The 25,774-nt window shown below is 45.4% G+C and overlaps 1 protein-coding gene across 1 annotated transcript in view; it reads right to left on the reverse strand.

Moving 5' to 3' along the window:
- Positions 1 to 25,774, reverse strand: part of SH3RF3 (SH3 domain containing ring finger 3) — a 248,422-nt gene that overhangs the window by 24,137 nt on the left and 198,511 nt on the right. Inside the window, exons 6-8 of the mRNA XM_071574674.1 lie at positions 24,840 to 25,010; positions 21,352 to 21,602; positions 16,009 to 16,313 (exon numbers count right to left, since the gene is read on the reverse strand). Coding sequence (XP_071430775.1) covers positions 16,009 to 16,313; positions 21,352 to 21,602; positions 24,840 to 25,010 — 727 coding nt within the window. The remainder of the gene's footprint in view (positions 1 to 16,008; positions 16,314 to 21,351; positions 21,603 to 24,839; positions 25,011 to 25,774) is intronic.

A 25,774-nucleotide genomic window follows, 5' to 3' on the forward strand; every position in this document is an offset into this window, starting at 1 on the left:
TTGGGATGGGACACAGCTGGGGCAGCTGACCCCAGCTGACCAGAGGGATACCCCACACCGTATGATGTTGTGGTGAGCAGTTAAATGCTGTGGGAAGAATGAGGAAGGAAGGTACATTCAGAGTGATGGTGTTTGTCTTCCTGAGCCACCATTACTGTGATGGAGCCCTGCTGTCCTGAAGATGCCTGAACACCTGGCTGTCAATGGAAAATGGCGAGTGAATTAGTTGTGTTGTTTTGCTTGCGTGTGCAGCTTTTCCTTTACCTATTAAAGTGTCTTATCTCAATCCATGAGTTTTCTCACTTTTACAGATTCTTTCCCCCTTCCCACTGTGGCAGGGAGTGAGTGAGTGGCTGTGTGAGGCTAAGCTGCCTGCCAGGGTTAATTCACAACAGTAGGAAAAACAGGGCAAGAATTCAGAACAATTTTCCTAAAATGGAGAAATGATCCCAAATCACCACAGTGAAATCTGTAAAAACAAGCATGACATGCTACTGTTAGGAAGGAGAAATCAAATGCACAGATGCAAAATGAGGACTGACTGGCCAGCCAGCAGCTCTGCATAAAGGGACATGGGAGTGAATCAAGATGTTGCTATGAAAAGGACAAACTTCATCTGGAAATATCCTATATGTAACACACGGCAAGTGCTTATTCCATTTTAATTGGCACTAACAAGGTCTCAGCAAAATCCACTCTAGGGCACTGCTCTTTAATACTCCAGCAAGCTGACACTGCCCAGAGGAAAAAAACGTAATCAGAGAGCTAGAAAACATTACCTGTGAAGAAAGGCTGTGACCTGGGCTCACTGACAACTCTTGAGGACTAAACACATTATCAGTTCTCTAACACCTGAAAGGCTGTCAAGAGAAAGCTGATTAGCAGTTCCATCTGGAGCAAAACATGAAGAAACAAGAATGATTTGTAACCAAAAAAGATTTGGGAGGTGTAACAGGGAATTTTTTGACCCTAGGAATATGAAAGGAGAGGAATAGATTACTCAGGGAAGTTGCAGAATGATCTTAATTGAACGATTTTAAGAAAAGTCATACAGGTATCTGTGACAGGTAGTTGGCATACATCTGACTTGTTCACAGCTGATGAATGGAAACCCATCCCAGGCCTTGGGGCCACCATCCTTACGACCTCCTCTGTGCCTGCCAGCCAGCTGTATCTCTCAGCCAGGTTCCCTCTAAGTCTGCCAACCAGGAGTATCTGGCTTAGATATAAAACCTATCCAGAAAAATTTAAAAAGTTGGAAAATCAGTTCCTTCTTTCATGTCCTGATCAAAGCCTAGCTTATGCATTTCCCTTGCCTCAGCAGGCTCCATCATGTTGATAGAATCTGCCTGCCCTCCCTCCTCCCTTTGCTGTCTCAAAACCTAAGATATGAAAAATAACATGATGTTGTACAGGAGGGAATAGAGATCTCTAAGGTCATAAAAAAGCCAGATAGTTCCGCTTTAAAATACACCAGTTCTGGGCTGATCATGAATTGGGACAAAAAACTACAATACAGGAAATCTACTTTACTGCAAAGTAAGTTGGCCATGGACTCACACTAAATTACATCTTCTTTCCCACAGGCACCTGGTGATGAAGCCCAGTGCCTGTCTGCTTCCAGTGTGCTGAACACAGTGAGCTGTGACTGAAGGTTAGTATTATAGCTTCTGTAGTCTTAACTTACAGAAATATATCAGTGCATATGAACTAAACAAAATATATGCAGAAAAAGCAAAGCAACAAGTTCTGCCTCTATAATAAATTGTTTTTTAGATAGTTGACTGCTTGGCACAGTATATTAATGATCATAGGCAGCCTACAGATGTAGGGTCAGAAAAGCAACTTTTGCATGGTGCACTTTCTGAATCTGAGACTGATCTTTTCTCCAGAGGGCATAATAAGAGCATTTTTTCAGTCTTTCAGAGACCAGCACTGACTCCATGTCTTGACTTGGTCTGAAGGGAATTACTAGATGCTTGAGACATTCAGTCAAAAAAATAACAATCCAGACTGACTTTAAAATGGCTTTATTTTTTTGGCAAAAGAAAGGCTGAGGGCTTGTGAATCTGCTCCTGCAATATGAAAAATAAACAAAAATGCATGAAATAAGATAAATATCCCTTTGTTATAACTTGATTGTGCCCTTGAGTTACATAACAAAAAAATAGAAACATGCCACAGATATTTGTTGACTGTTATAACATGCTGTTTCTACCATGCTGATGTTTGTCAGAAACTGCAATTTCATTTAGTTAATGTAATTCTGCTAGCAGAGCTTGCTGAAGTATTTCTACATTGATGTTAGATATTTTAACCCACCCATGAAAAATACCAATATCCATATGACAAAATAAAAGAAACAGGGGCACTGAAAAGTTGATTATAGACAATTTTCACAGAAAAGTTCAGACTCTGTCTCTGTAATACAGCTGCACTGGCACTTGAGATACCTGTGTCTCAGTAAATAATCTGTCACCACTTGGTGGTTTAAAACTTACTGGCTTGTGAATTCATAGTTGGAAAATCTCTGAGGAAATCTAATGAGTCCTGGACATGTAGGAGGCCAAGATGCCACCAACTCTGACACATTCCAAGTTGTTTCATTGTTTTCAAGGTATCCAACTTCTTGCTCTGTTTTTCTGGAATGGTTTTAGCCTGCACATCTTCCTTCCTGAGAGTGGTGGGTTAGAGGCAGCTTGTGCCAGCTCTGTGTGTTACTGTTTCAAGGTAGAAATCCACTACAGGGACAGGCAAAGCATTCAAGCTCTGGGTTTTTTAACCTGTGCATGGGAATTGGGAGCTCGATGTTATGAGGAAATGAGAGATCAAATGGTGTTCTTCAGGAACAGGGCAGGGATAGTGCAGAAGCTGTGAGGGGATGCCCAGCTGCGAGCTGCATGGTGTGGGGTGGGGATTGGCCCCTGTGATCCCTTAACAGCCGGAACGCGTCAATGTCCTCCATGAATAGCACAAGAGCACTTACATTTCACCCGACTAATCCAAGGACATACTTGCCATCCCCACCCACAGCCTGGCCCCATCCAGCCATCTGGTCCTGCGTGATTCCTTCTGCAGGCAGGGGAATGCCATGAGAATGCAGTGCCAGGATGTTCACATGCAGACACACACACACATACACACGCCTCCAGCCTTCTGCTTCCAGTGCTCCCTTGCATGCTCTTTCTTTTGTCAGTTCTACTTTCTTCCTCAAGCCATGCTAAGGATTAGTAAAAGCCCGTGGGTCCTCTGTGCTATAAAATTAGGTCTCTACAGGTGCCAGGAGAATGCTGTGCCTTGGCATCCAGACAGCTTCATCTCCAGTTAGTAGATAAACTGAGTTTCCTCTTGAAGTTAAAGCACTCTCCGTCTTCTCTTCCCCAGAATCTGTTTCCCCTTAAGGCCGCCGAATGTAGCAGAGAACCACTCGATAGAGTGTTACAGAAATCCACTGCGGACACTTGAGAAATCCTGTGACAGCACTGTGAGGCAGATAAGCAGAGGCAGGGGGAGAGGAGAGAAAAAAGGCATAGCTTTCGGAGACTGCTTGGCAGCAAAGTCAGCGCTTGAAATATCTGTGGGGAGTTTGAAAGCATTTCCTAACATCAAAAATGTGAAGAAGAAAAAGAAATTTTGATCAATGACTTATTGCCCTTGATCTAAGCAAAAGAATCCTAGCCAGTCAGAAATAACAGAAATCTGTTTTATTGTAAAGCTTAAGTTTTCTATGTTTTGACAGCTGGGGCTCATGCTTTTGGCTGGGTTATTTGCCAGCCTTCAAATATTCATCAGCAAGTTGCCAGGTTTTTGTCCTTTCAAACTGAGCTCTAATAATGAAGGAGATGGTGCTGTAGAGATTTTAAGCATGAGTTTTCTGCCCTAGAACAGAACTTTGTGGCCTGACTGCACATGACCAGAAAAAGAAGTTTCCACTCCCTGGCCAAGTTTCTGGTGAATCACTTGCTGGTCACTGAGCCAAGATACAGTTTCTGGAGCATGGGAAGCAGTGGCTCATTTGTGATGAAGACAGCCCCCTCACCTTTGTTGAGAGGAAATGGATTAACAGGATGTATTCTGTGCACAAGTCTTGAAAGAACTGAAATAAAACATTCCAGATTAAAGCACCTTACCAAGAAACAAACTGGAAAGTCAAAGTTGACTCTGAAAATGATCAGTGAAATGTTTGTACTGGTGATTCCAGAACCAGCTCTGATGTCTTAAAGAGTACTCAGGAAAATTAGTGCCACAGACCTTAATCTATCTTTTTCATGCAAACCTTTACATTGCTATTCCAATGCTGCTTCCTCTTAATGCATCCTACACTTATTCTAAGAATTCAAATCAGGCTCTTCTGCTCTTGCACAATTTGTTTATTGTTATGTCTTGTGCTGCTTTCATTTAATCCTTTAGTTGTTATCATCCCAGTTCATACCTGAACAACTTAAGTAAACTTTCTTAGGTAACCAAAGTGAAGTATTTTTCACAAAGTGAAAAATAATAAATAATTTCATATCTGCTAGGAAGACTGAATTCCTCCTCTGAAAAATCAGGGTCAGTCATACTGACTTTGTTTCTGAAAAATCTGCCTTCATCAACTCTGTCCTTAGCATCCTCTGCTCATCCCAGGGTGACCACTATTTTTGTCACATCATTTTATATCTACAAAGTCCTTGCAAGTGCTCAACACTTCACTTTTGAGACTGATATTTCATTTTCTGGATAAACAATTAAATTTCTTTGGGGATATGAAGTGATAAGAAATCCTTTTCACTCAGGGACAAGTTAATATGTGAAGAAGTTGCCATGCAGAGACTAACAGTAAGTAAAAACTGAAAGTGCACTGTGTAGATCTGGTTCTTTAGGTAGCTTCATTTCTGCCAACCAGCTGAAATGTGAGCTAAGGTCAAAGAATATCTCACAGTTTACAAAGGCAGATTTCAAAAGGACCTTTGATCTAGTCTCCAACTCCATGTAAAGCTGGGGTGGCTAACTTAAGTGTGCAGGCAGTGGGTCTGCACTGAGGGACACTGCCAGGTGGGAATGCGCACTGGGCTGTGGATTAGAAGAAGACAGAGGAAGGCAGTGACAGAAAGGAGTGGTGAAGAGGGAAGTCTCTCTGGTCATGCTTGTTCTGGCATATAAAATGAGGTCAGGATTTAGCAACAAACCCTGTCCAGCATCCATTAACCATTGTGGGTTTGGCTTACATCAGCTTCCCACTCTACTCTGTGCTGGTGCAGCCTCACCTGGAGTGCTGTGTGAAGTTCTGGGCCCACAATATAGAAAAGATATTAAGCCATTACAGAGCATCCAAAGGAGAGTTATAAAGATGCTGAAGGGCTCAAGAGAAGTGGCTGAGGTCACCTGGCTCATTCAGCCTGGAGAATGGGGGGAAACCTCCTTGCAGTCGAGAACTTCCTCACTCATCTCATGAGGGGCAGGCACTCATCTCTTTTCTGTGGTGATCAGGGACAAGACCTGAGGGAATGGCATGAAGCTGTGTCAGAGGAGGTTTAGGCTGGACATTGGAAAAACATTCTTCATCCAGAGGGTGGTTGGGCTGGAACAGGCTCCCCAGGGAAGTGTCACAGCACCAAACCTGCCAGGGTTCAATAAGTGTTTGGACAATACTCTCAGTCAGGCACATGGTTTGACTCTTGGGGTTGTCCTGTGCAGGGCCATGAGCTGGACTCAATGGTCCTTGTGGGTCCCTTCAAACTCAGGGTTTCTATGATTCTATGAACTAGCACTCTCTCAGCACAATGCATGGGCATGGCTTGGGCCACGCCACTTACCAGACTGTTCTCGAGCAGTCTGGATGCAGGCACCCTATTTTGGGCAGCGAAAAAAACTTAAGAGACTGGATGCAAGTCATGTAGGGACACTTGAAGGACCAGAAAACAGATCTTGGCTTGTTCTATTTTGCAAACTAGTTCTTACACCAGCATCATGCCAAACATACTGTATCATTTGAGGAACGCAGCTATTTTGAGCAGAAGGACTGATACTTGAGAAAGTGAGTGACACTGGTGAGAGCAGACAGATGTTTACTGGTTCAGTCTTCATATGCAAAACTGTTGGTGCATGCTCAAAGTAGTGTCCTTCTGAAGATGTGTCTCTTGTTATCTTAACATCAGTAAACAGCAGCATAGTCCACTTTCCCATTTGCTTGTTTAGCTCCTCTATATATTCTAGGGAATATTTAGATCCTCTATATATTCTGGGGACAGTTACTAAATTTGAGGCTGCAAACAGATTTTTGTTTCAGCAGGCTTGCAAGAAAAATTTAATTTCATGTTGCCAATTATCAAATATTTTTATATACTCTGGCTAGGTAAAACAGTAAGAAATGAGTGTAACTTAGTGCTGAATTAATGACTTGACTAGCTTGCTAGTGCAAGTTCTTATTTTCCTCTTTATCAGTTCTCAGGCCAGACATTTTGGAAGAGTTTAATTGAAATCCTCATCAAAAGCCAAATGAGTGGATTTTAAAGAAAGTTTAATTACAGTGGTCAAACCACCCAGCACGATTTGCTTGATTTGATTAACGTAATGAGGAGCTCATTTAATGAGAAATGCATTAATTCATTCAAACAAGTGGTTTTATCAGTGGTATTAAGCATCAACCCAGATTATGTACAGCAAAAACTATTATAGCAAAAATTGACCAAGGTCAAAGGAGTAGTCATGCCATAATTACAAGCTCTCAGCTGTAATCTACCAGTTGAACTTGAGTAGTACTTACTCTGCATGAAAAAGCAGGGTCCCTATTTTAAAAAGCCCCTAAACCACAGGGTCTTGCTCCAGTTCCACAGCTGGGGTCTCCATATCTTTCTTTCAGATGTTCAGAAGATTTGGGAACTGGGGCTGAATTCTCTGAATTCCAGATGGCTATACATGCAGATAGTAGTAGTGAATGACAAAGCGAGAGCTCAGAGGAGCCCTTATACTACCCCACACCCTTGAAGGAAATGGATGTTCTCCATTTGCTCTCTGTTTTACCTCTCTCCTGTCCCTGTGATTTTCCTAATGTGGAAGAGAGTGACTTCAAGGGGAAAACAGTATTTTACTTCTGGGGAAGGAAACCTTCTTGGAAAAGAAAAAATTGGCATCAAGTAGGAAATATTTGCTCTCTTCGACTGCATTCTTTAGATACATTCCACATCCCACACCCTGTATTTCAACTCCCCTGTTTCAGGTCCCCTCCCTGTGGGCTTTAACCAGCACCCATCACCTGCACCCTCCCCACTGGCACCTCTTCTCAGGTGTTCCCTGCTCTATCTCCCAGCAGCTCCCAAAGCTCTTCTCTCTCCTATGCTGCCCTGACCACTGTTACTTCTTTGCTCCCTTGCGTTTATTCAGTCCATGACTTCTTATTCCTGCACTGTCTGCACTATCCCTCCATGAACCTCCTTTCCTGCTGCTTTGTGTTGAGTCCATACAGCACTGAAGCTTCTTTGATTTTCAAGTGTTCTACTTCTAAGCCTGCTTGGCAGCCAGAGCACTTTCCAAGCACTCCTGCACAGTGAACTTAAGCATTATCTATTGCTCAATCTTTTGTCAGCTTACCAGCTGGTAAGGAGACCATATTCCAAACTGTTCCCCAAGCAGACAGGAGGCTGGTCAAGGAGCTGAGAAGTGGAGCACAAGTCCAGTTGCAGAGAGGATCCTCCCAGGGTAGATGCATACGGACAAGTGAAGACTGGCATGGAGGTGGAATGTTGCCTCCTGATTAAGTTAGCAGGAATATGACAGTAAGCCACTATTATTAGGGTCCCTAAATGAATGTAAGTTTGGAAGTTTGGATCAAGATCTTCAGGAAATAAGCTGAAGGAAGAGAACTAGAGATAAAAAAAATAGACCTAAGGATTTATTTGCCATATTAATAGAAAATGAGCAACAAAACCATTCATGCTGAGCTGAAAACCATAATCCTTAGGATTGTTTCTGATAGTTGCCTTTAAACCACAAGGAAACAAGTAAAAGTTGGAAGTGGAGTCCCTTGATGATTTTAGAGAAATCTTGGGATCTGCCTATATCTGAGTGCTGCACATCAACAGGACCCTGTGATATTGGCATACAAATGTTTGCGCGGAGGAAAGCATGAACAGTGGTGACCACACCATACACTCAGCAAGGCTGTTCCCAGGGTAAAGTCAAGGAACTCAAACAGCATATACAGACTCACTGCAGAAGCTGCCCCTTGATACCACACTTAGTATCCTTGAGTGGAATCTACATGGGAAATCATAAAACATAAATTGTTAAAAGATCCTATCTTAAAATACTTCTTCCCACTATCTCTCAGCCCAGCCTTCAGGCAACCAACCAACCTTGCTAAACCTGTCATCTGAAGGAAATTCACAAAGACGAATATATCTGGCTATATCAGAGTGATAAATGCAAAAATTGCAATTTATCTCCATAATCCTCAAATGAGCTATGAAAGACAATGGATCTTCATTGTGTCCATTCCTGAAGGCAAACTACTTATGTACCATGTGCCCTCTCTTCCATAGTGAACTGACACTGACAATCCCTGCATGAAAGAAAACCATGGTTAATAACAAGAACTTGCCTCCTAAAACTGTCATTCTCCCTCTGATCATTCAGACCTCATCCTCAAGGCTATCCTACAAAAGAAGCTCAAAAGACTAAACCAGGATTAAAGTTAAAAATTTCATAGGACAAAAAAAATTTCATTCTAACAAGAAATGCTAATTTTATGGCACACATTAAAATTTACCCCACATATGACTTGCTAATCTCAGTTTCTCAGGAGATAATTACCTGTACATTTCTTCCATCCTGTATTCAGTAGACCTGAAGACCTTATTACCTCTCCTCTTACTAACTTCCTCTCTGTTCCTTTCATCTCAAAATACCTGTCTGATTAATATAATCAAACTGAACTGAGAAAAATTGCTTCTGATCTTTGCTTATCTGGCAGTTTGCTAGCTATGTCCCTGCTTCTGCTTTTCTGGTCCTTGATCTTGTCTGATTTTTTCCTGTAAGGTGTGCTGATAAGATACTACCTTCCTCCACACATATTCCTTCTGAGTGTTATGACTATTCCCTGTTTACCAAAAAACCTGCCCAACCAGCCTCTGCTTTGAAAATAACAAGCCTGTTTCCAGATATGGTTCTGGTTCTGACTCACAGATGCCTTTTTTAATAGTTATATAGCTTTCTGTCTGGCATTATCCAAGCTCTCAATTGCTTCAAAGAAATATTTGGGCTTAGGCAAAGAATGGGAATAAAATTTAACTGGCCAAATACCAGTCACTATTTCTAAAGGGAAAGAAAACATTGTTAACTCAGATCTTTCTAAAATGAAAGTGAAATATGACATGGAGGAGATTCGGGAATATGTTGTTCAACACAAAGCAGTTATGTATTACCCAGTCCAGTCAGAGATGAGAATTTTTATTGTCACTTCTCTCTGATACTTTCCAGGCAGTGAATTAGTCTTTGGCAACACTCATTGCAATGATATTGTATATTATTTGCTATGTCTTCATTCATGGAGTATAAAAACCTCTTAACTTTACTTCTCTACATCCAAACCCAGTAACTTTAAGCTGTAACATCGTGGGAAAAGTTAACAAGTATCTTAGGACTGGACTCAATATAATTTTGCCTATGGACTTTCAGTGTGCAGTCTTGAATTAAAATACATTAAATATATAGACCTATAGCTTAACATCTTTTAGGAAGTATGAGCCAGTACACAAAGCTCTGTAACATGCACATCTACCACCTTCTGCCAAATGTCATACACTTCCTTGGGCTTGCAGAAGTAGCAGGTATTGTTCTGCTTGCACCACACGCAGTCCTTGATGCACACCTGGAAGTCATTCTTTGTAAGCAAGTACCTAAAGTTCACATCCAGGTGAAAATTTCTACACCCTTCTTCTTTCACCAAAAGGCACTCAGAGAAAATTCAAGACAGGATTAAGGAGAGGATTTTAAACTTGTATTCTTCATTTTGTCAAACTAGGGGTTATCTATGACCCCGATGACCAGAGAGACCTGCCACCACAGTATTATCGTGTACAAAGTAACTGTTTACCCCATATGTGCCTGCCACCATGGAAACGCTCAGGGAATAGATGAAGATTTTTTTGCAGGTTCAGATGAAAACCAGCCCTCCTCATCTCTTTCTCCTACTGCGATACAAACCAGAATCTTGCTCTGCTAGGCAGTAGGGAGATAATCTTCAGCACTGATATATGGGAACTGCTGACACAATGTAAACATTTGGTAAAAGCAAAATACTTGCCAAGAACCTAAAAGGCTGTGTGCTTAAAGCAGCTCTCCACACTGACTTTCCTTAGTAAGGTGTACAAGGGAACGTGTACTTGGCTATGGGTCCCACTGCTGGCCCTTGGAGACCGAACCTATAGTGCATCCTACCTACATCCCAACGCTCCATATTTGATTCCCTTCTCTTTTGGCTGTGCCACTGCAATGGAAGTTTCCTGCAGAAGTGGAGGTGTTTCTGGAGCAGCAGAGCAGCTCCTGCCGCACAGGAGGCGGTGTCTGACTGTGCTGGGCTCCTGCTGTGGGGCTGCAACATCCCCAGTGCCTTCATTGCAGCGAGGCACCTGCTGCGGGGCTGCGGCATCCCCAGTGCCTTCGGAGCAGCGAGGCACCTGCTGCGGGGCTGCGGCATCTCCAGTGCCTTCGGAGCAGCGAGGCACCCACTGCTGTGCTGCGACATCCCCAGTGCCTTCAGTGCAGCGAGGCACCTGCTGCGGGGCTGCGCCATCTCCAGTGCCTTCAGTGCAGCGAAGCACCCGCTGCTGTGCTGAGGCACCCCCAGTGCCTTTGGAGCAGCGGAAGCACATGCTGCTGGACTGTGGCATCCCTAGTGCCTTTGGAGCAGCGAGGCACCTGCTGCGGGGCTGCGACATCCCCAGTGCCTTTGGAGCAGTGAGGCACCTGCTGCAGGGGTGGGGCATCCCCAGTGCCTTCAATGCAGCGAGGCACCTGCTGCAGGGCTGGGGCATCTCTGGTGCCTTCAGAGCAGCAAGACACCCACTGCTGGGCTGTGGCATCCCCAGTGCCTTTGGAGTAGCGAGGCACCTGCTGCGGGCTGGGCATCCCCAGTGCCTTTGGAGCAGTGAGGCACATGCTGTGGGCAGCGGCATCACCAGTGCCTTCGGAGCAGCAAGGCACCTGCTGTGAGGCTGCAGCATCCCCAGTGCCTTCGGAGCAGCAAGGCACCTGCTGTGGGGCTGCAGCATCCCCAGTGCCTTCGGAGCAGCAAGGCACCTGCTGTGGGGCTGGGCATCCCTAGTGCCTTTGGAGCAGTGGGGCACCCGCTGCGGGCTGGGCATAGAATCATAGAATCGATTGGGTTGGAAAAGACCTCCAAGATCATCGAGTCCAACCCTTGGTCCAACTCCAGTCCATTTACTAGATCATGGCACTCAGCGCCACGTCCAATCTGCATTTAAAAATCTCTAGGGATGGTGAATCCACCCCCTCTCTGGGCAGCCCATTCCAATGCCTGATTACTCTCTCTGCAAAGAATTTTTTTCTGATATCCAACTTAATTTTCCCCAGCAGAGCTTGAGCCCGTGCCCCCTTGTCCTATTGCTGAGTGCCTGGGAGAAGAGACCAGCCCCCACCTGGCTAGAACTTCCCTTCAGGTAGTTCTAGACAGTGATGAGGTCACCTCTGAGTCTCCTCTTCTCCAGGCTAAACAACCCCAGCTCCCTCAGCCTCTCCCCATAGGGCTTGTGCTCCAGTCCCTTCTCCAGCCTTGTTGCTCTTCTCTGGACTCGCTCCAGCACCTCAATAACCTTTCTGAACTGAGGGGTCCAGAACTGAACACAGTACTCAAGGTGTGGCCTCACCAACGCAGAGTACAGGGGAAGGATCACTTCCCTGGTCCTGCTGGCCACGCTATTTTTGATACAGGACAGGATCCCATTGGCCTTCTTGGCCACCTGGGCACACTGTTGGCTCATGTTGAGCTTCCTGTCAATTAGTACTCCAAGGTCCCTTTCTGCCTGGCTGCTCTCTAGCCACTCTGTGCCCAGCCTGTAGCGCTGCAGGGGGTTGTTGTGGCCAAAGTGCAGGACCCGGCACTTGGCCTTATTGAACTTCATCCCATTGGGATCAGCTCATCTCTCAAGTCTATCCAGATCCCTCTGCAGAGCCCTCCTGCCTTCCAGCAGATCGACACTCCCTCCCAGCTTGGTGTCATCAGCAAATTTGCTGATGATGGACTCAATCCCCTCATCTAAATCATCAGTAAAGATGTTAAACAGGACTGGACCCAACACAGACCCCTGGGGAACACCACTGGTGACCGGCCGCCAGCTGGATGCAGCTTCGTTCACCAGCACTCTCTGGGCCCGACCCTCCAGCCAGCTCTTAATCCAGGAGAGGGTACACTTGTCCAGGCCATGGGCTACCAGCTTTTCCAGGAGTATATTATGGGAGACAGTGTCAAAGGCCTTGCTGAAGTCCAGATAGACACATCCACAGCCTTCCCTTCATCCACCAGGTGGGTCACCTGATCGTAAAAAGAGATCAGGTTGGTCAGACAGGACCTGCCCCTCCTAAACCCATGCTGGCTGGGTCTAATCCCTTGTCCACCCTGAAGGTGCTGTGTGATTGCACTCAGGATGAACTGCTCCATAACCCTGCCAGGCACGGAGGTCAGGCTGACAGGCCTGTAGTTGCCAGGGTCCTGCTTGCAGCCCTTTTTGTGGATTGGGGTGACATTGGCCAACCTCCAATCATCTGGGACCTCCCCAGAGAGCCAGGACTGTTGGAAGATGATGGAGAGTGGTTTGGCAAGCTCTTCTGCCAGCTCCTTCATCACCCTGGGATGGATCCTGTCTGGTCCCACAGACTTGTTAGGATCCAGCTGGCTCAGTAAGTTGGTCACTATTTCCTCCTCCTGGAATACAGGAGGGGTATTCAACTCCCTCTCCCTGTCTACCAGCTCCAGAGGCCAGTTGTCTTGAGGGCCATCTGTCTTACTGGTGAAAACTGAGGCAAAGTAGGTGTTAAGTACCTCAGCCTTCTCCTCATCTTCCTTGACTATATTTCCCTCCAAGTCCAACAGAGAATGGAGGTTTTCCTTGCCCCTCCTTTTGTTATAATTGTATTTATAAAAGGACTTTTTGTTATCCCTAACTGAAATAGCCAAATTTACTTCAGATTCCACTTTTCTTTCCCTAATTTTTTTCCTGCATGACCTAGCTCTATCTGTAAATTCTTCGTAAGTAGCCAGCCCTTTTATCCATAGTCTGTAAACTTTCTTTTTATTCCTGATTTCTTTCAGAATCTCCCTATTTAACCAAGCTGGCCGTCTTCTCCTCCGGCTGGCCTTTTGGCACACTGGGACAGCCTGTTGCTGTGCATTCAAAATTTCCTTCTTAAAACATGTCCATCCCTCTTGGACCCCCTTGCCTTTAAGCGTTGTTTCCCAGGGTATGCTCTGAATCAGTTTTTTGAATAGGCCAAAATCTGCTCTCCGGAAGTCCAAAGTAGAGGTTTTAATGGTGGCTCTCCTTGCATCCCTGAGGACTGAAAACTCTATTATTTCATGGTCACTATGCCCCAGGTGGCCTCCAACCACTACATCACCCACCAGCCCCTCTCTGTTTGTAAACAGTAGGTCTAGCGGGGCCTTACCCCTGGTAGGCTCATTTACCAGTTGATGAAGGAAATTGTCCTCTATACACTCCAGGAACCTCCTTGACTGCCTCTTCTCTACAGTATGAAGCTCCCAGCAGATATCTGGCAGGTTAAAGTCACCCACAAGAACAATTAATCTCCTTCATCATCCTGGTTGGGCGGTCTGTAACAGACTCCCACAAGGGTGTCAGCCTTGTTGGCCTTGCCCCTGATTCTGGCCCACAGGCACTCAACCTTGTCACTGCTGACCTCAACTTCAACAGAGTCAAGAGACTCTAACATATAAAGCCACCCCTCCACCTCTCCTTCCCTGCCTGTCCTTTCTGAAGAGCTTGTAGCCCTCCATAGCAGCACTCCAGTCATGTGAGTCATCCCACCACGTTTCTGTGACAGCAACTATGTCATAGTTTTCCTGCTGCACTATGGCTTCCAGCTCCTCTTGTTTGTTTCCCATACTGCGTGCATTGGTGTACATGCACTTCAGCTGGACCATTGATTTCATTCTCAACTCAGGCTCTATGCCCTTAGACCTATCTCTGGAGAGCCCAGTTGCCGTCCCTTCCCCCTTCAAACCTAGTTTAAAGCCCTCCTAATCAACCCTGCCAACTTATGGGCTACAGTTCTTTTGCCCTTCCTAGATAAATGAAGCCCATCTGCTTTGACGAGACTGGGCAACACGGAGTTTGCCCCATGATCAAAAAACCCAAAATTTTGACGATAGCACCATCCCCTAAGCCACCTGTTGGTAAGCTGGGCTTTCCTAAACCTCTCCTCATTCATCCCAGCTAGCACAGGAACTGAGGCAATTACTACCTGTGCTCCTGTCCCATGAAGAGATCAGGTCAGTGCCTTGAAATCTTTTTTAATTACTCTGGTACTCCTTTTATTAATGTCATCAATTCCAACCTGGACAACCAACAGCGGGCAATAGTCTGAGGGTTGGATAAGCTTAGGAAGTCTTTTGGTAATATCCCTCACCCTGGCCCCGGGAAGGCAGCAAACTTCCCTGTGGGACGGGTCTGGCCGACATATAGGGCCCTCAGTTCACCTCAGAAGGGAGTCACCGATTACAACAACCCTTTTCTTTTTCCTCTTACCTGTAGTTGTAACCCGTCCGGTAGACTGGGGGTAACCAGAAGACCTTGTAGACAGATCCTCCTCCTGACTGTCCTCCAACAGACTGTCCGAGTCCAGGGCCATATACCTGTTTTTTAAGGGCACCCTGGCAGGTGAAAGGGGTCGAGAGGGGGTGTTTTTGCCTCTACGACCAGGCACCTGTTTCCATTCGTCCCCATCCCTATGGTCTGTTCTGTCTGCCTGATGGCAGGAGGGGCTGGGCTTCACCACCTCCTGCGGGGCTTCCTTAGGAGTGGAAAGGGTGTGACTCCACCAGTCAATTTCCCTTTCACTCTCCCTTATGTTTCTGAGCCTATCCACCTCTTCCTTTAGCTCTGCCACCAGACCCAGCAAATCGTTCACCTGCTCACATCGTATGCAGGCGCTTCTCATACTGTCCTCTGGTAGTAGGTCCAGGCTCAGACAGTCTATGCAGCCGGAGGCCTGAGTGGCTGCATCCTTTTTAGAGGGTTCTATCTGTATTGACACCCCTCTACTGGCAACAGGAGCAACAGCTTTCATTTTTTTGGGAGGCATGACTGCCTTGAGCTGTGGGGAAAGGTAGAAAAGAGAAACAAACAAACAAACAGAGAAAAAAAAAAAGGCCACAGAAATACCTAGGCTTTCGCCCTGCCTGTTCGCCCTGCCTATGCAAACTGCCGTGCCGCGCCCTCACTGACGTGCCACGCCCCTGTTTGCCCGCTCCAGGTTGCTTGCGCTCCCTAGAGATCTTTTTAAAGCCTTCTCACTCTCCTGCTAACGAGCAAGCCACGTCTCCAGCTCCCCTCTGAGTCACCTGCTGATAGCTGAAGGAGCAGCAAACAAAGCCTGCCAGGGAATGAGCCAAGCATCATCACCAGTGCTTTCGGAGCAGCGAGGCATCTGCTGCGAGCTGGGCATCCCCAGTGCCTTCAGAGCAGCAAGGCACCTGCTGCGGGGCTGTGGCATCCCCAGTGCCTTTGGAGCAGCGAGGAAACCGCTTCTGGCTCGGCCAAGGGCCCACCACAGCATCTCCACACCGCTGCAGATTGGCACATTTTGGCACCGATCATTGCAAGAAACACACAAACTCTGCTCAATCAACCTCGTTTCCCATCCACGAACAGGTAATGCGGGAGCAGTGCTGGGGATGGTGTGGGGGAGAGGATGAAGTGTGACAATAATGTGAGATGAGGATGCCCAGATATCCGGTGATGGAAACCAGCCGAGACCCTCCTCGGCAGCCCTTACCTTGTCACTCTTCCTGTCCTCGGCCTTGCCGGCGGGCCCGGCACTGCCCGGGGCCCCGAGGGGCGCCGCGGCCACATCCCCGTTGAGGTGCGCGGCGCTGACGTTGGGCGGGGTGATGGCGGCGGCGGCGGAGCTGAGCGGGATGAGCGGCCGTGGGCCCGGTGCGGGTGGTGGGTGGCCATGCTGCGGGGACACGGCGGGGTGAGGCCGCACGGCGGCCGCGGGCAGGCGGGAGGGCGAGCTGGGCGTCCGCAGGGGCGACACCGTGGCTGTGGGTCGGTCCGGGGCCGGCCCCGCGGGGTGAGCTGTGGGAGGAGCACAGAGTTAAGCATTTACCATGAGGTGCCATGGGAACACGCGGGGAATCAGCCTCGAGGAGAAAAGACAACGCAGGAAGTTCCTCACCAAGATCACCTATGGAGACTTTCCACTGTGCCTTTTCCGACCGGACTGTCTATCCCACGTCGGCCTTTTCAGCCACCAGCACATGCTTGCAGCAAGCATGAGTAGCGCCCTTCCCAAATCTTCGTTCGTGAAGCCCGGTCATGAATGAATGAAACGAGGTGCCAGGGCGTGGCAGAGACATCAGCGCTCAGCATTAACCCAGGACACCACCTCAGCTTGCAGGCTGATATGCATGTATGGCCAAACTTTGGGAACCAAGATTTGGGCAGAGCTCTCCCCATGTGGGTGTGTCCTTCGAGCTTGCACAGTGGATTTTTTAGGTGAGGCACAGCGTGTGCAGAACTGGCCCCACCGTTTCAGTCCTGAGGTCCATTTGCCACGACCGAGCGAGCTTGGACAGTGCCAGTGAAGTCCTCGGGACTGTCTCCAGCACCCGCTACTAACCAGGGCTGACCCTGTTCAGCATCCGAGATCTGACGGGATGGGATGGCAGGGAGGCATTGAACTGCCAGGGACGGTCCCTACTGGGACTCGAACTCACGACCTTGGGATTCACGGTCCGGAGTGCTCTTCGTTACACCACAGGACCACCCTGCAGGTTGATAACAAGCAAAGCTAATGGTGGCTTAGTTGATGCATCTTGCCCTGATGAGTTGGAAGGAGATAATAAGCCTAATATTTGTTCTGCCTGTTTTGCTAGAAACACATTGTAGAAACCTTAGTTAATAACTTGTTCTGTTTTAGTTACCTGGACCAAAGTCTTTGAACCAAAGTCTTCTCATTATAGAAAATATTATGGACTATATACAAGAGACCACTGGGCTATGAATCACAGAACTTAGATGTTTAAACTAGATATAAGGGGCTTAGAGTCAGGACTTTGTACGCTTGAAGCAGCTAGATCAGTGAACACAAAAAAGTAAAGAATTTGTTAATATGTATAGTTCAATGTTGTAACCATGCCTCTAGAATGTATAAAATGGCTGGCTTTGTATCCTCAAGTTGAGCTAGTGTGTCCAGCAAAAGCTGGCTAGCTCCCAGCGCTGCAATAAATACCTTTGCTGCTTAAATTGTCTATAAGCTGTTCCTTATTCTGAGTTTTTTTGGCTTCAAGGTGTTTGCAGCTAATTCCCCCCCAGACTGCAAAAGGCGTGTCTGAAGTCACCCAAACTGGCTTGTGCTCCCCAGTGATGTGACTATCCTTGCCCATGCCTGGAAATAAATACCAAGCCTACTGTCTTTCTAAAATACATTACTTCATTCCAGCGGAGCTTCTTCCAAACTCCCAGGAACCCGCTCCTAACCTGATAGGTTTTAGAGCAACACAACATGGGACTAAAGGGTGAGCCCAGATGGTCCACGCTGGTGTAGCAGACAGCAATTACAAGGCAGGGTCTCTTGTTTCAGCCCTAACAAAACGATCAACAGCACATCCCTGCCCTGCACAGGATAAATTAAGCAGAAATCCATTAGAGGATTTCTGAGCTCAGCCTCCTCTCTGCCAGCAAAGTCCCTAAGGGACTATGCAGTGCCTTTTAGGTTGGCTGCCACTGCTAAGCAGACCCTGTCCACAAGCAGTGCGAGCCAGGAATTGGTGCCTGTTCGTTTAATGTGACACACTGCTGGGGTCAGCCCTCCAGGCATTCCCGAGCCTGTTGTATGCCTCATATTGCAAAAAGTGTGACAAAGCTTCAGGTCCATTTCCACAACTGTATTGTCTATGACTTCCAGGTTGGTTGATTGCTTAGGCATAACCTAAATACCACTCCACTTCAAGTGGAAGTGAAGTCCACACCAAGACATTCCCTCACTTAAATGAGTCAGTAATAGGACTGGATGGAAAAATGCCCATTTCATAAATGATTTCCAGGTTTCATAATCTTGTTTAGTTCTGTCTCAGGGCAGAATTTGAACCTCTGAACATTTCTCTGAGCACAGTCTACTCACTCATGCCACAATAACCTCTCTTCTGGTCAGATTATTCATCTGGGATGTGAAAACACAAAAATTGGTCACTGCACTGTTCTCCTCTGTGGAGAACACCCCTGGGAAGTTGTCAATTTCCTTTGCAACAGTACAGCTTTATGGTTGGTCTGGTTGAACTACATCCATTCCTGACAAAAAACTTTGAGTTCAGCAAATCAGCTTTTCTTTTGACCAAGATGCATTTTTCTGGAAAATTTCTGACCCACTGTGATCTGTGGTTTTCTTACAAATTCATCTGAAGGACACATTTTTATGCAACTGAAATTCACTCAATCTATAACTGAGCAACAATGTTAGAACAACTCAAACCACTATTTTCTGTAAGAGTGGCACCCATAACCAGGGATAGAAATGACAGAGTGCCATTAATCATACTCACTACATCAGCTGAGCACTCCTGCCAGGAGGGAATCTCGTCCCCCAGCCTTATGCCCTATTATCTGCAGTAATACTGAACATGATGGGCCAGTGATCATCATATTAACACCTCTCAAGTTTGTATGATTCTCCTTCACAGTAGCTTCTTGACTTCATAATATCTGTTTTTACTAATGTTGCTCACAGCAAATCAAACAAACTATCATTAACCAGTCTGTAACTTGATGTGATTTTACTGTGTAGCATGAGGAAGGCCCTAAAAGTTGTTATTACAGATGCCTTCAAGATTACTCTTACTATTAGTTATCATCTCCCTGTCCCTGCATTACCAAGAATATACACTGAAAATGCAATTCCATTCCAGAGAGCCAGCCAGGGTACCACTAGTTATCTTGATGTGATTCCCTCCTGATTTTCTCATTTGGAACTTGTGTGATGAGCAGCCACTGCTATCATAAATCTAATTTTCCAGGATAGTTAAGTTTGCAGGGTCAAAGTTTTGAACTACTGTTGTAGGGAGCAATGGCTTTCCTAAATTTAGAGAAAAAGCACAGTAATGGAATATCACTGCATGAATCTGGGTGCAGGACCCTGATTTGATAGTTGTATTAGGCATAATACTTATTTCATGTAGGACTTGGTGTTCTACACACAAAGGAAACAGAAGATATGAGAAACAGTAAAAGAAATGGCCTGAGAAAAATCAACTCTGAGCAGAGCTCTCACATTTTATTCTGTAATTTCCTCTGCTTACTGTTACAATGTATGCCTTTGCTCTGGGATCTCTGGATCTGGACTGTGCTGCATCAAACATACTATTAATTAGCAATGCTCACTGAAGGCTATTTTTGTTCCACACCACTCATATTTCATTTTGGGTGTATTTCTACATTAGTGGCCTTGTGCAAAATTGATTTGTTACTCATGTATATTGCAAGCCAACAGAAACGTGATTTGAATACTGTGCCAGCTTGCCTCTCTTGAAAAGCTTTTGGAAAAGTCAGTGCATTGACCTATCCTGCAGAACTAAAGGGACATTCTGAGGGACTGTGATCCACAGGATACTGGTAAAGACATCCATTACGGAGAAAAGTACTGATAATCATGAAAATTTCCTTTATTTATCCCGGAAATTATTTATTTAATTAAAATAACAATCTCATGTACTTTTTGTAAGGGTTGGAGAACTCCCTGCTTAGGAGGTTTTTGAAACAGCTCTGTAGTCCCTGGATCACCCTGGGTGCCAACTCCTTGGCACTTTAGAGATGTCAGAGTGACCTGGAGGAGCAATCTTATATCAGGGAAGCTGCTGGAGGTCTAGCACAGCAGCACAACAGAAGGAAGCCATGGGGCATGCCAGGTCTGTGGAGCAAAACAATCTGTCACCTCAGTTTCAGGGGAGTCATCTGCCTATTGACATGGGCACAGGAGGCACCAGGAGCACCTCAACACTTCCTGAAAGCCAAACCTAAAAGGGGATGTTTTTGCCTCTGCACTGTGGGAGCAAATGGGCTTTTGGAGGGGTGTGACTTGAGGGGTAAGCAGCACTTTCAGAACTAGACAAAAAGAGGATAAATTGATTATCCCCCCGCGTGACACAGATACCATTTAAAGCCCTGTGCTGTTTGCTGAGCAGAGGAATCTGCATGGTTTGAGATTCAGATTCACATGTATTTGACTATGTTTTCTTCCCTTTGGTCGGGACTGTGTAGGAAGTGAGATTAGATGGTCATAATGGTGCCTTTTGGCTTCAGAAAGTATGAATCCATGACTCCACAGGGTATTTCTCATTTGTGCTTGCTCTGTTTTATATCTCAAGACCTCAGTTTTCAGCAGTCACAGTTCTTACTGATCGGCCTTTGTAAACACAATGGCTCACAACCTTATAAAATATCAGAAACAAAATGTTTTAAATTTTGCTATAAAGTTCCACCACAGGATTTACTTTTACTTCATTCAACATCAGAAGCTCTAACATCAGGGAAAGGGGAATAAATTGTACTCTAGAAAATAGGGCTGTACATCAGAAAGGGAACCTAGAAAGAACAGAGGCCCCCTGGTGCAAGAAGCTCTTATTCTGACTTCAAACAAGTGGCAGGATTTTTCAGATCTTTTATTTTATCACTAGCACTGGGTCCCATTCTGCTTAATAAATACCTTTCATGCCTGAAGCCCAATGAAAGGCTTCATAATTTAAAGACGTGTATTATTTGCCCTCCAATAAGAGCACTATTTTTCTGTCAGTAAGCCAACCGGACTCAGAACTGTTAATCTCCCCAGTATGCAGAGTACTTGCTTTCACTCAGATAAATTGTATAAATATTTGTAAACACTATAATCTATTTCAGCTGCAGCAACAGAACAATCTGATAAACACAACGTGGTTCCCAGAGATCAATAGAAACACATAAATATTACAAGCAAAGAAAACATACTCTATCCCACATTGACTGAGCTGTGACTAAAACAAGAAAGAAAGCTGCGGTGACAGGCAACTTCTAGAGGCTTGCACTTGAGGGGTACAACATCAGTCCTGCCAAGGCAGGGCAGAGGCACTGGGGGGTGTGCCCTTACCTATCTGCATGGGGTTGCGGGTCTGGCTGGCTGGCTGCTGAGCTGAGTACCTCAGGCAGTTGTTGAGCTGCGGAGAGGCTGCCTGTAGCTGGGGATGCGTCTGGGGAGCGGTGATAGGAACTACTGGTCTGACAGCTGTGGTGGCATTCGTGTGACCGGTCCCGATGGAGTGGATGGCTCCTGGAGCTACTTTTGTTGTTGGAACTCCTCCAGCTCCGCTGTTCCTGGGCTGCCCAGCTCCTACTGGCACCCTGCATGGAGTCAAGGCACAGTGTAAGCATGCTCCAGAGACCCCAATACCCAACCACAGTGTTGATAAGCACCCTCAGTTACTTGGCGGTTTCAACATGATAATCTTTCACTTCTTAAAGTCAATGGAAATACAGATACATATTTATCTTTATAGGTCCCAGTCATAAGCATGCTGGAGAACACTTTCACCCCTTTATCCTACAGGAAGAAGCAGAGCATAAAAATGGAAAAGATAATTTTTCTCATCACTTTTTTTATTACACTACACTTTTGTCTGAATGGCTTCTAGTAAAATCACAAATCTTAATTCAGAGGAAATAAGTATCTCCCAAATGTCATTTTGTGTGAGACAGGCTATTTCACATGGAGTGATAATTAAAACAGACCAGGGATCTTTTCTTGGGACCAAACCTGCATACAGCCCTATGGGAAGAAACAAAGATGGAAAATGCCAAATCTATGTGTGGCTATTGAAGGGGACTGAGAATCAGCAGACTTCACAGGGCTTGGCTTGGCTGAACACTTACCCTGTTCATGTAATCAGCGCTAGGTTAGACTTGCTAAGGGAATGTAAAAGGAATGGGAATGCAGCTGACCTGAATAAAAAAGAAATCCAAACAATGACTGACTCCTCTTTCACTTCTCACTTAAACTGTATGCATAATTTGTATTTCATCTGAGTGGCCAGGTAGACCTCAGAGGAAAGGGATGAGGCTTTCTCCTGTGCAATGAGTTTATACTACAACATGTCTTAATCCTCTTACCACTGAGCTAGAAACTCTGACCAGGACAGAAGGACACTGTGGAGGACAGGAGGACATCAATGGACAAACTCAGCTGCTGCTCAGCAGCTCTTTCAGTGAGTTTCTTATTCAGGTTCCTGAATAATTTCCATGCCCAGCTGTAAATGCCATGAAACAAGGGGATCATTTTGTGCAGCTCTTCTCTCCCCGGCTGCTCCTTGTGTGAAGGTACTCCTCCAGGAAAGGATGCCAGAGGGGATACGAGGCAGAACAAAGTAAGATGGAGGAAATGGAAATGTGACAGTGCAAGGCGTTAGCAAGGGAGGAGAGAATAACAGAAAAAATACAAGAGTCAACTACTGGAAGAACTTCTGGGTCCCCAAGATTGTTGTATGGGAACACAGAGAGGAGAAGATCAGAAAGAAGGATTATGCTGAACAATCTGGTCTGATTCAGAGGACATAACAGTAAAAGTCACCCTTAGAAAAGAGTAGAAAGGGAAGAGCCAAAAATGGGAAATTCTGATAGAAAAAGACCAAAGCACAGACTGGAAGATATGGTCCAAAAGTGCAAAAGATAGCTATCTCTTCTGCCCAGTCCTTCCTCCCCCAAAATCACAGCACGAAAGACAACACTGTGCTGTCAGTGACTTATCTCATGGTGCAACGTTTGCCTGGATTACATTTTGCTAAATGAATCTGATTTTTTTTCTTCAATTTTTTTTGATAAGCCTATAGATTGGGAAAAACTGGGAATCCCACCAGATGGAAATCTTGACTGTCTGTCATCTGCTGTGAAGAGCTGGCAGAGTCACAGGAAGGTTCAACTGGAGCCGACTTGGCCATCTGCACTAGATTGAGTTTGCCAGAAAAGCACACCTAACAGTCCACTGAGAGCTGTGTTCAAGCAAACATGCACACAAACAAGGACAGAAACTATTTGTGACTGCCACAGAGGTGGAGAGATGTTGGATGTGGCAAATTTTCTCTGCTGCCTTGTGCCTGTCTGTCCATCTAAAGGGTCTTGTTCTTTTTCTACCATCCTCCCCTCATGCATGTGTTTTGGCAGCTTATAAATCTAGTTCAGTTTTATTAAATTCACAGACAACTTCTTTTCCTTGGTTTTTGTAGGGAGTGGCAGAAAAACATACATGAATCTAATCGCCTGCTTTGCTGTCCACAGGGAACAAAATATGTTAAAAGTGCAGCAAATAGGAGATTTTGTTGCTATCAGATTTTTCTTGCTCTTCGATTTGCACAGGAACTTAATTAGCTGACAGGATCATAAATACAATCATAAAGGGGCTTTCAGGTTTTGTGGAAAGCATTTTTGCCCTTTAGCACTTCTCTGTCTTGTTCTAGCTGTGACATGCTGCATTTAATAAAGTCTTGCTGATTCAGATCACCAACCCTTCAGCACAAAGTTCCTTACTAATTAAGAGTTGAAGAGGCAAGGAGTGAAGGCAGCCAAGAAGCTCTATAAAATAAGGTAAATAAATTTAGGTTGATGAACTGAGAAGAACCACTGAACTAATGTTTGGGGTTTTTTTTACTGAAATGCAATAATTACGACTGTCAGCAGACTTATTAACTATCATCTTCTAATCTGCTCTAAACTTTTCATCCACATATTACAGATTTGACATTAACTGTAGATGCAACAAAGCTTGATCAATTTTTCAAGATGTACACTGAATTGTGGGGTGCCTTTCTCTGGAGGAGAGGAGTGAAAGGTGCTGGAGACAGTGTGCATGTGGGAGCAGAGACTTAGCATAGGAGAAGCAGCAATCCAAGTTTGCAAAGCCACACTTGCTCTAAAGGAGACGTGGGCATACATATGGCACCATTCACCTGCGAGGAGCACATGGGGCAATCAGTCTAGGACACAGAGATGAACTTTCGTCTCAGCTTTCAGACTATTTCAGAGTGGGCTCTAGATCAGAAACAACCTTTGATTTGGTGTTCTCCAATATCAAACTCTGAAAAATGGCATTCCTGCCCAGAAATGCTATTCTTTCCTTTTCTCATCTTCTGCAACTGAGATGGGGTAGCTAAAGCCAGACAATTTACTGAACTCTGCTACCACTTCTGAATTTTAGCAGTACAAAAACTAGTCCAGATCCAAATCATTCCTGATCTTTCCTTCAAGAAAAACACAATCTTCATGAGAGGTTATTGAAAAGCAAGTCACTTACATCGTTACATGTCCAGTAGTTTTATAATAACAACTAAGTCATTAGCCAACAGAATCTTTACAAAACTAAAACCTGGGCTTGTCACAGGTTATAAATGCCATCATCTAATACAACTACTGCAATCTCCCGAGGACATGGATAACTCCAATGCTATAACCAGCAAGTCTTATTACTGAAGTCTCCAGTGCCGCCAGAAAATTTCTGGAAGAGGAATGTGATTTAAAAGCAGAGCTACATTGTTTTCAGTGTCCTCCAGATGCAAATACCTCTCAGCCCCAGTTCAGGCCAGCGGTCCTCACCTTGAAACAGGTGTCACATAGTTGCCTGGGAAGACACCGGACATGCCACTCCTCAGAGACGTGCCCTTGAACCAGCCGTCCTGGCACTTCTCAATGACCCGGTACATCTCACCTTTGCGAAGCTCCAGCTCATCGTTCTTCTGGGGCTTGTAGGCATACAGAGCTAGGTAGCTGTGGGGAGAGGTCACACAGGAAGAGAGCACGCAGATGACATCAATCACCACCTGTCCTGCCCCAACTCCAGCCCCACAGAGCAGAAAGTGAGCAAAAGCATTCTTAAGAAATTGGGGTTAAAAAGGGGCATCATTACACCATACCAAACAAGGAAGGACAGAGGCTGGATTCCAAGACAATAAGGGAATACCTAACAAGAGTAAAGGGAGACTGTAATTTAGAAATTAACCCTAATGGAGCATACTTCTCACTCAGGGCACAACCAAAGCAAAACACTGCCACACAAAGCAGCACTGAAGGTGAGGACTTAGCAGCGGCTTCAGAAAGGCAAGGCAATTGTGGAGACAGCCAGAGTAACAAGGACTCGAGTAAGAGAGCTTTGCAAACCCTAACATTTGGATGAAGTATGCATTCATATGCTTCAGGATGGGAACCACCTCTACTGTGGAGTTTCAGAAGAAACTTTTCTTATGGGTAGGCTTTCTCAATACTGTTTATGCTGTTCAGGTTTAGAAACAACAAACCAAACTGTTCTGATCTGGTATGGTAGATCTTTTACAATGTGGGTAAAACAAAGTGATGGAGGGCCAAATTCTGTAAAGGGTTTTTCACTTACGTAGGTGAAGTGGTAGCATTTGGCTTTGGATGCTTTGCATGCAAGTATTCTAATACATCTATAATATGCAACTGAATATGTAGAACTTTATTTAATTGCAGCTTTTATTTATTCCCTTTGTTTAGAATCTATTTATCTCTCCTTT

Source organism: Pithys albifrons, chromosome 1 (assembly GCF_047495875.1).
Source record: "Pithys albifrons albifrons isolate INPA30051 chromosome 1, PitAlb_v1, whole genome shotgun sequence".
Lineage (NCBI taxonomy): Eukaryota > Metazoa > Chordata > Aves > Passeriformes > Thamnophilidae > Pithys > Pithys albifrons.